Source organism: Phoxinus phoxinus (assembly GCF_949152265.1).
Source record: "Phoxinus phoxinus genome assembly, chromosome: 15".
In the NCBI taxonomy this organism is placed as follows: domain Eukaryota; kingdom Metazoa; phylum Chordata; class Actinopteri; order Cypriniformes; family Leuciscidae; genus Phoxinus; species Phoxinus phoxinus.
The window spans coordinates 1,995,209-2,009,668 of record NC_136890.1 but is presented as its reverse complement, the minus strand read 5'-3'; the positions used below and the strand labels follow the sequence as shown (position 1 = coordinate 2,009,668).

The following is a 14,460-nucleotide window of genomic DNA, read 5'->3' as shown; positions in this document are numbered from 1 at the left end:
TTGCCACAAGGTAGTACAAAAATCGAGGAGAGGTTATCAAATTATGAGCCAGATTGACCTATAGGTGGCGCTATAACAATCAATTGCGCGAAACTGGTCATAACTCCTAGACCGCATATCATAGACTCAAGTGTCTTATATCATTGGAAAGCTGACCACCTGACTTAAAAAATGTATATCTCCGATTTCATTTCCGGTATGCAAATTTTTCCGCCATTTTGAATTTTGTCAAAAATCTACTTTTGCAAACTAGTCCCTGGTTTTTTGCCCGATCGGAACCAAACCAGTGCAGAAATGTTCTCTGGAGTCTGAAGATCAATAATGATCGAAAAAAAGTTAAATTTTCAAATCGCGGTCGCTAGGGGGCGCAAAATGAACGTTGTGGGAGGAGCCTATTTTACTAAAATGCCAATAACTCGAGAAGTAAATGAGATAGCTTCACCAATTTTGGTACACATGTGTAGGAGGGCAATCTAAGGTCACAGTAAAAAAAGTCGCGACGATTGAACACTAGGTGGCGCTGTAACATGAAAAAAGCATAAAAAGGCCTATGACCACCTGACCGTTAGTCCAATTGACTTGAAAATGGGTATGCAGTGTCTTGGTCCAAGGCCCCATGTATGTATATGAGGTCATTGGCGTATCTCGAAAAACATGGCCGCCATCGGCCAATGCATTTGAGCACCTATTAGACAAGGTTAACGGAGGCCGATCGTAACGAAACTCGGTGGGCGTGTTTGACTCATGGCCCCAAAGGTCTGTAAGAGTTTTGAAAGAAATCGGCCACTAGTTGGCGCTAACGAGTTTTAAGGCTCTGTAATCACGTGGTGTTACAAATATCGTCACAATATGCATATCATTCGATAGGTCTCCTCATGTTGAACATATTTGCCTCAAGAACCACTGCTGTCAATCAAACCGTTTATTAAATATTCACGAATATGTTAAAAACCTACTTTTGCGAACTAGTCCCTGGTTTTTCGCCCAATTAGAACCAAACCAGTCTAGGACAATTCTCTGGACTCTCTAGATCAATAATTATCGAAAAAAGTTGAACTTTTGCAATTTTCATATGAGTATAACGAGTCATTTAGAAAATGGGCGTGGCAAAATACACTCAAAAGCCTATAAATCCTAAACAAAAACTCAAAACTTCACAGAAATTGGTAGGCATATGTGTCATAACATGCTGAAGAAGCACGCCGAGTTTCATGGAGATCGGACCATATGTGGCGCTATAACTGTTAAAAAGCTTTGAAAACCATGTATTCCCTATGGTGACTTGCCTGTATTGGCTGTAAATGGTATTTTCCATCTCTGTAATCACGTGGTGTTAAAAACATCCACATAATATGCATATATTTTGATAGATCTCCTCATACTGAACAACTTTGCCTCAAGAACCACTACTGTCAATAAAATTGTTCATTAAATATTTGCTATTATGTTAAAAAGCTACTTTTGCAAACTAGTCATATTGACATAAGTGGTTTAATACTGCCCCCTTCTGGTCACTTGGTCATACTACTCACTAATATTGTTCTATAATTCATATTTAGACTTTATAAAATCACTATTTTAACATTTACAATCACATTTTGACAAAATTCATCTATTGGAGTATTACTATTGACAATTGTATCACACTGAGAAATGGGAATTGTGAAAGTGAAACGGAGGCCGCCATTTAGGCCACGCCCCCCGCAGTACAAATTCACTCATAACTCGAAAACGGAAAGTCGTTGCGCGCTCAAATTTTGATGGTAAGGTCCTCTCCAGGCTCTTAATCGAAATCTATTGTCGCGGAGCTCAGGAACGCCCCCCCGCGAATGTCGAATTCGCGAGACCTCCGAATTTGAACGGCTGTAACTCCCGAACCAGACCACCCCGATCCTTGTGGAATAGCTTGATGGAAAGGGGAGGGCCCGTCCCCGCCTAGCTTCGATTCGATTTTGGTGCGATTTGGCCCGGGCATTCCCGAGATATAAGCCAAAAAAGGATTGCATTTGAACGGGAATAACTCCCGGCCCCAATCACCCACCAACACCAGGATGGTCTCATTACACAGGGCCCCTCGAGCACTATCTAAGCTCCGATTTTCAGATTTTTTCGCCTTCTCGTTCCCGAAATATAAGTGAAAAACCAAATTTCCATTCATTCATTCACTTCAACTGTAAGATGGAGGCTGCAATAACACTGTTGTCCACTAGAGAGAGCAGCAGGATTATATTTGTAATCTTTTTATCAGCTTTCAGCATTGACTAACAAACAAATGCTTAAAGCTATATCTTTGTTATTTTGATGGACGTGTAATGTGTGTAAGCATGCATAATGGAGTTAACATGGAAAAACTGGTTTGGTTTAGTGCAAAACACTGGTAAAAATCAAGACTTGTAAAAGTACATGTTAAAAGACTATTAATAAGTAGAATGTCCAGCAGAGGGCAGTAGAAGACCACTTATTGGCTCACTTTCATTTTACATGTATATTTTTAGACACTAAAAAATCCCTTACATAACGATTACTATTATAACACAATCATATTTTGTCAGAGTTTATCACTTCATTTGTTCTGATGCTTCACATTATTGCTAGCAACATGGTAAATCATGGTAAATAACGCTAGAAACATGGTAAATCACAGTAATTAGGGTAAATCATGCTAGAATGTGGTGTATCATGGTTAATCATCCTGTAACATGGTAAATCAAGGTAAACAAAGATAAATCATGGTAAACTATGATAAATCATGCTAGAATGTGGTGTATCATGGTTAATCATCCTGTAACATGGTAAATCAAGGTAAACAAAGATAAATCATGGTAAACTATGGTAAATCATGCTAGAATCATATTAAATCAAACTAGAATGTATTCAATTGTTGTAAATCATGCTAGAACAAGGTAAATCATGGTGAATCATACTAGAACTTGGTATATCATGGAAAACTATGGTAAATCATACTGGAACATGGTAAGTCATGGTAAATCGTGGTGAATCATACTAGAACATAGTAAATCATTATAAATCATCCTAGAACATGGTAAATCATGGTAAACTTTGATAAATCATGGTAAACTATGGTAAATCATGCTAAATGTATGGTAAATTGTAAATCATGGTAAATTGACTTTTCTATCTATTATGTCAGTGGTTAAAAGCTTGCTAAATACAACTTAATGTCTTAAATGCTTTAATGTGCTCAAAGGCCTTAAAGGCTTGAACACCGATAAATGCTGCTTGCAGCTTTAATTATTATTGTTACTGCACATCCTAGTTTTCTTATGCATGGATTTATATTGCTTTATGTCAATATTGTGAGCACATCATTTAATATTTGTCACATGAAATTACATTTAATAATTTGCTTTGTGAAACGCTATACAGGTTGTGCATATAATGTTTTTGAATCAGGATTTCCGCATCAGTGTTGGTGAACTAACGTAATCTCAGGGAACCGTTACTCGAGGAACCGACGATATTGTAGAATTAGTAGTAGGGAAATTATGTTAATATTATTCATATAAGCAATTTTACAAGCATGCAATCATTTAGATGACCATTAACTACAAGTAAGACTATTAATGTACAAAAAGACCTATAAATAATTTTTCCGAACTGAGTAATGGGTATTAGATGCTCCACACTGAATAAAAAAGTGGTTAGATTAAGTGTTAATCCAGGTTTTTATCCCTAAACCTGCCCATCACACACACACACACACACACACACACACATACACACACACACACTGCCCCGATCTCTAAACCTGCCCATCACACACACACACACACACACACACACACACACATACACACACACACACACACACACACACACACACACACACACACACACACACACACTGCCCCTATTCCCTATACCTGCCCATCACACACACACACCTTACACTGGCCCTATCCTTAATCCTGCTCATCACACACACACACACACACACACACACACACACACACACACACACACACACACACACACTGCCCCTATCCCTATACCTGCCCATCACACACACACACCTTACACTGGCCCTATCCCTAATCCTGCTCATCACACACACACACACACACACACACACACACACACACACACACACACACACACACACACACACACTGCCCCTATCCCTAAACATGCCCAGCACAGGAAACATTCAGAATTTTTACATTTTTAATAAAAATATTGTTTTTTATGTGTTTTAAGCTATTTGAATTACGAGGACTCATGAAATGTCCCCATAAACCACGTTTAAGTTGTAATACTAGTGTAATACACATGTCATTATACACATTTGTGTCCTCATAAATCACATAAACAAGAACACACACACACACACACTCCCCCAACAATGGTTAAAGGCAAAACAGAGCATCGGTTACATTTGCAAGGTCTTGTAAGACTAAATGATTAAACGCCCAAAGAAAAGAGCTAAACACACACTGATCATTATGTCTGAACAAGACTTTCTCCAGCCGCTGGTGTTTCGTGTTTCCCTTTGAGTTCTGCACTAATACACAGGCTGACTGTCTTATAACGTGAATCTGTGAGTTCATCATTAAACTCTGTGTGTGTGTGTGTGTGTGTGTGTGTGTGTGTGTGTGTGTGTGTGTGTGTGTGTGTGTGTGTGTGTGTGTGTGTGTGTGTGTGTGTGTGTGTGTGTGTGTGTGTGTGTGTGTGTGTGTGTGTGTGTGTGTGTGTGTGTGTGTGTGTGTGTGTGTGTGTGTGTGCGTGCGTTGGCCCTTTTATGAACACAAAACGATGACTATTTCTTGAGTCGGTATAGGAAGCCACAATCAGTTTGATTGTTTTTTAAGACAAACTTTGAATGTTGGCTTGACACATCTTATAAGTATGTATAATTTTTGAAGATAGACAAACAGATGCTTTTGATTGTGCCGATCAGCATGTTTTATGGTTTATTGTGTAGTGAGTTCAGTGAGGGACGCCGATCACAGACTGATTTCTTACTTCCACATGTCATCTCATGCGCAGAAGTCCTCCTAAAATATAAACCAATTAACTGCACTTCTTGTTTCCGCTGTCCATAGGAAGTGATTGGTATTGACAGATGAAGTATTGGACGTGACAGCGCATAAAGACGCCTGAGTTATTGCATTACACGGTGATTCCCTCAAGCCGTCAGCTGTGCGACTGTACGGCCGTGCGTCGAGTCGGAGATGATGAACTCAGTGAGGCTTAGAGGAATGATGTTTGCTTTTAAGAATAAGATTGTGCTCGCCCGCCGGTTCCCGGCCCATTATATGCCTCACTGTAAAAGAAAATTAGAAAAGAAAATGAAGGCTTCTTCAGGAGGTCTTGACAAGAGAGAAAGCGACGCAACTCTCGGCTCTCCGTGGACGCCATGTTAGTCGGCAGAGGAAAGCAAACAAGTCAAAGCTGACGTACTCCACACACACACACACACACACACACACACACACACACACACACACACACACTAAAGTAGCAAAAGTATGACGACTATTTCTTACCATGGCTATGTTCACGATGTAATATGCAGTATAAAGCCATTCTGTAAAGCAACTGTAGACAGCATGATAAATCATTATATTACCAAAATATTAGAGAACATTTATTTCTTACTACAAATCCATATAAATACATATTTACTGACATGTTGCTTGAGACTTACTGATAGACATATTATAATTCAACTTTATTTGGAGTTTTTCCTTATTGCACAATGCACATTTCTCAAATATTAAGCCAAAAATGTGTTTATTCTAGTAAGTATATCCATACGGAAATGTAATATATGACATATATGTCCCTATACTATTGCTAGTGACGCCGTCATATGCTAAATATAAGACAATATATTGCTATCACATATATACATATCTCTACATATATGTTGATATAGGTTTTTACAGTTTTTTCCAATTGCTTACACACGTTTTCAAAACTATGTCTCCTTTTTTCAAAACTCTACACAATTCCCAAAACGGCACACACAAAATGCAAATTGCCTCACATCTCCTTCAAAATGTAACACTGCATTCAAAATGCCATAAACACACGTCAGAATGAAGCATTTGCATCAAATGGCAAACACTTCTTTCATAATAATAAATTTTTGGATATATCATGCAAACACTGTTGTTCTAAATCTAAAGCTCTTTGGTCTTTTATAAGCTTATATCTACACTTCAATGTAACGTTCTACAGTGACAGTAATCTGCTGAGACAAGTACACTGTAAACCTTATGAATTATCTACACTGGAAACACAGATGCAATGTAGAAACAGAAAATATGTATCAGGCCAAACATTACAGTTGTATACAGTAGCATACAACACAACCATAAACATATCTAAACCAAAAATATATTCTTTAGAATACAATAAAAACACAATTGTGTGTGTGGCGTCTCTGTTCAAAACAGGTAATCTGACCTTTGACCTATTTATAGGCCTATTCTACAGTAAAGCAGTGATTGTGTGATCAGCAATTACTGTAGTGTTTGCACATGTGAGGAGTGTGTGTGTGGCCTGGCGAATAAGTGTAGCATTTTGATTGGTTGTGTTTGGAAAAGGAAAGCAAGTCACTTCCGATTAGATTTTTGTGTTTTAGGAAGAGAATTGTGTGTAGTGTTTTGAAAAAAGTGTTTTATGCAATTGAAAACTGAGTCAAAGGCTGAGAATAGCTCATGGTTTTGGAGATTTGGTGTGTAGTTTTGCATTTTGAGTGAGAGGTTTCAAAAATCGTGTGACATGAAAAGATTTTGTGTGTAAGCAGTTGGTAAAAACTGTAACATAGGCATGTATAAATTTGCCATATTAAATTAGTATATTAACATATATTAATATGATGTATATGATTATTATTTATATAATACTGTATGTTTTGACCATATATGTCACCGATATGTTTAATTTATATTTGCCAAACTATTTACTATTTAACTATTTATTTCAAGTCTACAGATCAAGTCTACATATCCACATGTCATTTCAATTTCTATCTCATTATCGAATCTTTTATAAATAAAATGTATTATTTATTATTATTTTATCTCTTCTTGACCAGCTCATAAAAACAAAACAAATACTACACAAATTCTGTTTGAAAACTGATAATTATATATGTGACATGTATATAAAAAAACACTATTATACATACATAAAATATATGTGTATTGTTCCATTTTCTAATAGGTTTTATATATGGGCATATATATTTTATATATGTGGATATATTTAATATATGTATATTTCATATGTGTACATATATTACATTTCCGTATGGGTAGTATGATCACTGTATAAAATCTTTAAGTGTAAGATATTAAAAGTTTACTTGCAATAGTTCCACTTTAGCACAATCAAATATACTTCAGTATATCTTTAGTTGAACTTCAGCACTATTTCTGGATTATTAAAATACATTAAGTACGAAATGATTTGTTCCAATTTAGCAGACTTTAAGTATACAAACTTAGTAGACCAAAAAAAATTGCATTTTATTAAGTATAAATATGTAAATGTGTTTGTAGTATATACTTAGCAATGCATACACTGTATTTAAAATACATTTCACTAGTAGGGACGTGGTTATGAAACTGTGGATTATGTTCATAGTTACTGTCATGTGGTGCAGCATTTGTCATTTAGACATTTAGATTGATATTTTATTATCAAATGCAATAACATTCTGAGAAAGTGAGACTTACTTTAGGTTTCCAGAAGTGTGCTCGTCTTTTCTCCTCTACTGTGTGTCGAGTGAAGCGCTTCCCGAACAAGAACAAATGTGGGCGGGGCTTGCTTGTGTCTGTGGGGAATTGATTGGATGGTTGTGGTCTGCTATTGGCTGATCTCATGTGAGTGACAGGTTGCCCTCGTCCTCAGAGAAGAGAAGAGATGCAGCAAGAGGAACAACTTATTCTGATTCAACATGAATTTAAAAACAATAATGTGCATCGATATATCATTTATAATAAACACTGCAATATTCCAATAAAAAAAAATTTAATTTTCTATTTTAAAGAGTTTACTTTAAAGAAATGTAGGGAGTCAAGACATTAAGCTCGGAAAGTATGAATATGGCAATTATCCATTACATATGCCAGTCTATAGGCCAACTCTTGGCACCTACCTTTACTTATTGTGTTTTGTTTTTTATGTTTATTTTTTTATGTGAAGCATAAAGGGTAGTAGTATGAAACTACAAAAGCAGTTTTATGAATGGACAGAGTCTCGACAGCATCACACTGCCCCCCTCAGGGGCAAACGTGCACTGCGCGCGTGACGTGACAGTCTCGAGCGCCTATAAAATACGCGCGCGAGAGTCTCACGCTTCACTCACTGACCTCGGCCTGAACGGGTCACACACACACACACACACACACACCAGAGGAGCATCTTCAGGATCCAGCATCTACAGGTATTCTGCCACAGGCTGCAGGTAAGACAGGATTAAAGCAACTTTATTATCTACACTCTCAGAAAAAAGGCACAAAGCTGTCACTGGGGTAGTGCCCTTTCATCTGTGTACCCAGTGTGCATATTAGTATCTCAAAGGTACATATTGGTGCCTAAATGGTACTTTAGTGACAGATTTTTGTACCTTTTTTCCTCTGAGAGTGCACAGATTCATGATTATATTCATACAAACACTCTGAAAAATAAAGGTACCAGAGCAAGGAGAGGTTTTGCGGTGATGCCGTAGAAGAACCAATTTTTCAGTGACAGTTCTTAAAAGAACATGTTTTCTTAGTGCGGACTTTAATGATCTAAAGAAAATGTTTCATTATAAAGAACCATCTGTGTAATGGAAAGATGGAAAGATGGAACCAGTGAAGAATCTTCATTTCTCACTCTAAAAAAATGCTGGGTTGTTTTAACCCAATTTTGGGTCAAATATGGACAAACCCAAACGTTGGATCAAAAATGAAATTTAAAATGTTAACCCAACTGGGTTTGTCCATATTTGACCCAAAATTGGGTTAAAACAACCTAGCATTTTTTAGAGTGTAGGTATTGACATATCCAGTCCTCTTTGAGTTAGCATTGTTACTTCGCTGTAAAACATGTTCAGTTCACTTATTTCACCTGTTGCCTCAAAATGAAGTAAATAAACGTAATGCTTAATTGAAAAAATTAAGTTATGTGAACTTGACAATTCCACATTACTTACACTCCAAAAAATGATGGGTTGTTTCAACCCAATTTTGGGTCAAATAAGGACAAACCCAGCCGTTGGCTTAAATTTTTTTAATTAAAAATGTTAACCCAACGGTTGGGTTAGTCCATATTTGACCCAGATTTGGGTTAAAACAACCCAGCATTTTTTCAGAGTATACATTACATTACTTAACTTTTTCGATTAACCCATTTGTGGCCAAATCCTTCCGAATGGTTTCATGCATATAGTCGTGTTATTAATGTGAACATGTTCTGCATTTATTTTCCCAGGTTTTTTCTTTTCTTGAAGATCGTATTTGAATCAGTTGCCGATGCTTGAATGTGTTAAACATGAAGTTTATTTACTTGATCATTATAAGGCAACGGGTTTCCTCAATGTTTTAGGGTGAAGTCAGCTGGTCACGTTTCACAGTGTTGTTATGAGTATGTTCTGTGTGTTGGTGTGTGTGTGAGCAGGACAGGGGTTGTCATGAGGGCGGTGTGTGTGATCATCTTGGCCTCTCTGACGGTCCTCCAGTGTCAGGATCTGCCGGGCGAGAGTGACCCGTCTCTGGATGAACTCTTCCAGCGCGCCGAGACTCTCCTCATCCGCTCCATCCTCACTCAGATGGAGGACGAGAACAACCTCAACGGTGCCGCTCACATTCACTCGCACTGAAAATAGATATAGAGCTACTTTCATTTGGGGAAAAAAAGGTACAAAAGACTCTCAGAAAAAAAGGTACAAAAGCGGTCACTGGGACTCCAAAGGTTCTAATATGTACCTTTGAGAAACTAATATGCACACTTTAGGAACACAGATGTACCATTGAAAGGGTTCCAGCAGTGACAGCGTTTCTACCTGTTTTCTGAGAGTGAAAATAGCAGATAAACGAATAAACAAAGTAATAAAGCGACTGCGACACTTCATAGAGATCAAACGAAGATGTATATTTATCATGCCTAGATTGCTTTTGTATGCTGGATTATTTTGAATGATTGTTTTGTACTGCTTTTTGCCACAGTAATAACTTAACTTGACCATTTCCATTTAACATTGAAATGTTTATTTTTAACAAAAGCAATAATAATACACTAAAATAACAAGTTGCTGCCTTACATTTTTAAATACTATGGATGTTTAAGTCATCTCAACTTAAATTACAATAAATAGAAAAAAACTTATTTCGATGAGTTAAAGCAACGTAAAACACATGTTGTCATAACTTATTTATATACGTTTTACAGAGTAGTAATACTAATACTTATTATTATTTCATTCATATTTATAAATTCTCTAGAGACACACTAAATGGTGTTGTTTATTGCTCAAGCCAAAATTAAAGTAAAACACAAACATTGATTCATCTGTTTATTACATGTCACAAATTGGCAATAAAAAATGTACTTAGTACAATTAATGATGCATAATTACATGCTAAGCAAACGAACCCCTTTTTCTAAACCTATAGTATATGACTTAATATTACTTAAATGCATAATTACATAACAAAACACCTTAAAATAAAGTGTAACCATATAGAGATTGTGCATTTTTGGTAAATTCATTATTTTTTATTTACAGTGTCCTTGTAACACATTACACATATTAACAGTAAATGATGCATAATTACATGCAACGTACCATAAACCAAACCATATTCATAACCCTATAACTACATTTACTTACTATAGGTTTAGGGGTTATCTTTGGGTAAATTGCATGTAGTTATGCATAATTTATAGTTATTATAGTGCATGTAACATGTGTAACAAGAACACTCTATATTGAAGCTTTACTTATTTATTTATTATATTTTGTGGGGTGGGAGGGGGGGGGGGGGGGGTTATCATTTATAATCACAAGAGAAACACAACATAAGCACAAAGTTGCACATTGACATTTGTGGCGTCCTGACCTGACATTTTTACAGTGTATTTTCTCCATATTTATTTCCTCGGCAACGAGATGGTTCCTCAGAACTGTTTCTAAAGTTTCTGAAATGTTATACGCGTGCGTAAATCCCTGTCCCTCTCCAGGAGAGCAGCTCGAGTCCCCGACAGACTGGATGGAGAAGAGGCAACACCCGGGAAAGCGCCAGCATCCCGGGAAGCGCGAGGACTACGCGGACTATGAAGACGACGCTCCAGTTTTCCAGAAGAGACAGCATCCCGGGAAGCGCGAGGACGAGGAGAGCGCGAGGCTGAGACGACAGCATCCCGGGAAAAGATTATCCCTGGATGAGCCGATGATCCTGGAGGAACCGAGCGCGCAGAGCGAGCTCTCCAAGCGACAGCATCCCGGGAAACGGTTCCTGATGCTGCTCCACAAGCGACAGCACCCCGGCCGGCGCGAGCTAAAGCACGACGGAGACTTTCCGGAGCTGGAGAAGCGTCAGCATCCCGGGAAGAGACTGTGTGAGGACTGGGATGAGCCGGGATGCGGGCAGGCTAGTATCCTACTCGAGCTTCTGGATAACGCCAACAGAAGCCGCGCGGAGGAGAAGCGGCAGCATCCCGGGAAGCGGTTCGAGTTAGAGGCCGATCTGACGGAGCAAGAGTAACTGTGTGAAGAAGAGATGCTGACATGTTGTTAACACGGATGAATAAGTGTGTGTGCGTTGCTTTACAGCATCCGATTCATGGAAAACGTACCATGTGTTTTACTGCGTTTCTCATTCAGTCCGATCTCATGAAAATGCGCATCTATAGCGCGAATTGTATTTAACGTGCAATTCATACGCAAAAAAAATAGTTTTTACGTGCATATGATACGCACTGTAAACCCCTTGGGTAGTATTAGTACGTGCGTATTACGCGCCATAAAGTAGTACGTGCGCATCATATGCACGTGAAAACTGCGTATCTTATGCACGTAAAACTTTTTTTTTTATAAATTGCACGACAAATATAATTCGTGCTACATATACGCACTTTCATGATATAACGGATGAATAAGTGTGTGTGCGTTGCTTTCCACAGCATCCGATTCATGGAAAACGCACCATGTGTTTTACTGCGTTTCGCATTAAGTTAAAGCAAGATGATGTTTTTGAAGGAAAAAAATTACAAAATCTAATTTAACTGCGTCCTGGTGCCTCGTTGTTCGTTTCTTCACCGATGTGCGCGTGAATCCGCTGTGCGCGCGACACCTTACAACACTGTTTTTCTTTCGTCTCAAACTAATTGTTCTTGATTGGCCGAGCTAGATCCCCATTCCTCTTGCACTAGGTCTATTTCACTAATGCATGTGATCAGAAAACACCTCCAAAGACATTCCAGTGTAAATCTCATTTAATTTGGTTCGCAAAACAATGAAACGGGTTACCGAAATATTTTTCTACAGTAGGCTATAGCTTAGTTCTTGCATGACCTGACCTGTACATTTTCATGATTTATTTTTGTTCTATATTGATAAAGAGCATATAAATGACAATGATGTTGTACAATAAAATGCTTTCGAATTGCGAATGTCTGTTTACTGGGTTTGAGCGTTAAAACCATCACGAGGGAGAACACACAGATCCCTGCGCGCGTGCGTGCGTGCGTGCGCGTGCCTTGTCGCATTATATATATATTAGCCTATAAAGGGATCAGTCCAGAGATCACAATAGAGGAGGAGTTTGTTTTATTTTAAGCCAGTTTAAGCATTCACATGAAGGATTTGAAGAAATTTATGAGACGAGAAAGAGATGCGATTTACTGAGCCAATCCTTTAATCGGGGCATGTTGTCACAATCATTATTTAAGTTTTTTTTAAACTACTTTAAAAAAAATGTGGTCACTTATATACCTGAATATGTATAGGAAACGATACAGACATCGAGACAATATGCCTTGAAATCAATATAAGCTGAAGAAGGCAGTGTATTTTAAGGCACTCTCATAAATAAATAAATGTAATTTATTGGTTCAATGCAGAACCTTTAGTCCATGGGATCTTTCCATTGCACAGAAGATTCTTTAGATTATTACAACAAATGAATATGTTAAGAACTGATCACTGAAAGGTTCTTCAAATGCTTATTCTACGGCATCATCACCTCTTCTGGAACCTTTCAGGGGTTATTAATGCAAATAAAGAGACAAATTCATGGAAAATGTATAACAGAACCTGATGTGTTTGGAAGTAATATCCTTGTTCTAAGCTTTCGGGTAATCTACCTTCCGTTCGTGGAATTAAGTCTTGTTTAAAAATATGCCAGTGTGTTTTTATTGTGCTCACTTCTTTACCCAACAGATATCACTGAAGGAAGATCAGTTTGGAAGACAGAATTCACCAGATATATTCATAATTCAGAAACACTTTTGATCAGTGTGTATGAATGTGCCGCAGACATCAGGACGTAAAGACTTCATAAGCTCTGTCTTCAAGGCAGGAGTCCTGTGGTGTGTGTGTGTGTGTGTGTGTGTGTGTGTGTGTGTGTGTGTGTGTGTGTGTGTGTGTGTGTGTGTGTGTGTGTGTGTGTGTGTGTGTGTGTGTGTGTGTGTGTGTGTGTGTGTGTGTTCATCAGCCTGGACTTCCCGGGGAGACTCGGAGACGTGGGAGGATCGATCCGGCTTCCAGTGCAGATCAACCATCTAAAGCCTCCATAAACATGCCACACAATTATCATCAGACTTTTATTTTTAACTTATTGCATCTCCTAAGTTTAACTTTTAGCTAAGAAGAATAAATGAGTAGCTATATAACCCTCAGAGACTCGCTGTAGCCAAACTGGTGTTTGAAGCGACTCAAAAACTAGCAGGATCATATTTGCAATTTAAATCTCCCAGTCGCACGACTCGGTCATTGCTTACAAACACCATTGATGATCGTTCCAGAAATAATGAGTGACCATAGGGGTTGAGAGTGGTTCGTGCTGAACCACACACACACACACACACACACACACACACACACACACACACACACACACACACACACACACACACACACACACACACACACAAACACACACACAGGCTGTCACTTGGCCCCTGCATTTGTTTATTTATTTATTTTGTCGAAAATTGGGCCACATTTATTGATTTCTTTACAGATTCCAGGTTTTTTTATAAACCTGAACCTAAAACTAAGAATTCCTCAGATCAGATGAAGATGATGGTATGCTATGCTTGTACGCACGTGACTAGCTTTACCCGAGTGTCCCGGACACCTGCAGATATACTCAGGTGAGTTCACCTGTTGGTTTACACCTGAGATCTACTCTGACCGCATAAAATAAAATAGGAATTATATAGTGACCTGAGCGCATCTAACCCACCTGAGAGTCTCACACTGAGTCAACGACGCCTCGA

At 38.1% G+C, this 14,460-nt stretch overlaps 1 protein-coding gene across 1 annotated transcript; it reads left to right on the top strand.

Annotated features, from left to right (window-relative positions):
• Nucleotides 1–8,341: 8,341 nt before the first annotated feature.
• On the top strand, nucleotides 8,342–12,628 carry LOC307011621 (pro-thyrotropin-releasing hormone-like). Its single transcript, XM_079637509.1, has 3 exons — nucleotides 8,342–8,440; nucleotides 9,637–9,812; nucleotides 11,200–12,628. The coding sequence occupies exons 2-3, from the start codon at nucleotides 9,650–9,652 to the stop codon at nucleotides 11,721–11,723; spliced, it is 687 nt and encodes a 228-aa protein (XP_079493635.1). The 5' UTR covers nucleotides 8,342–8,440; nucleotides 9,637–9,649; the 3' UTR covers nucleotides 11,724–12,628.
• The last annotated feature ends 1,832 nt before the right edge of the window (nucleotides 12,629–14,460 follow it).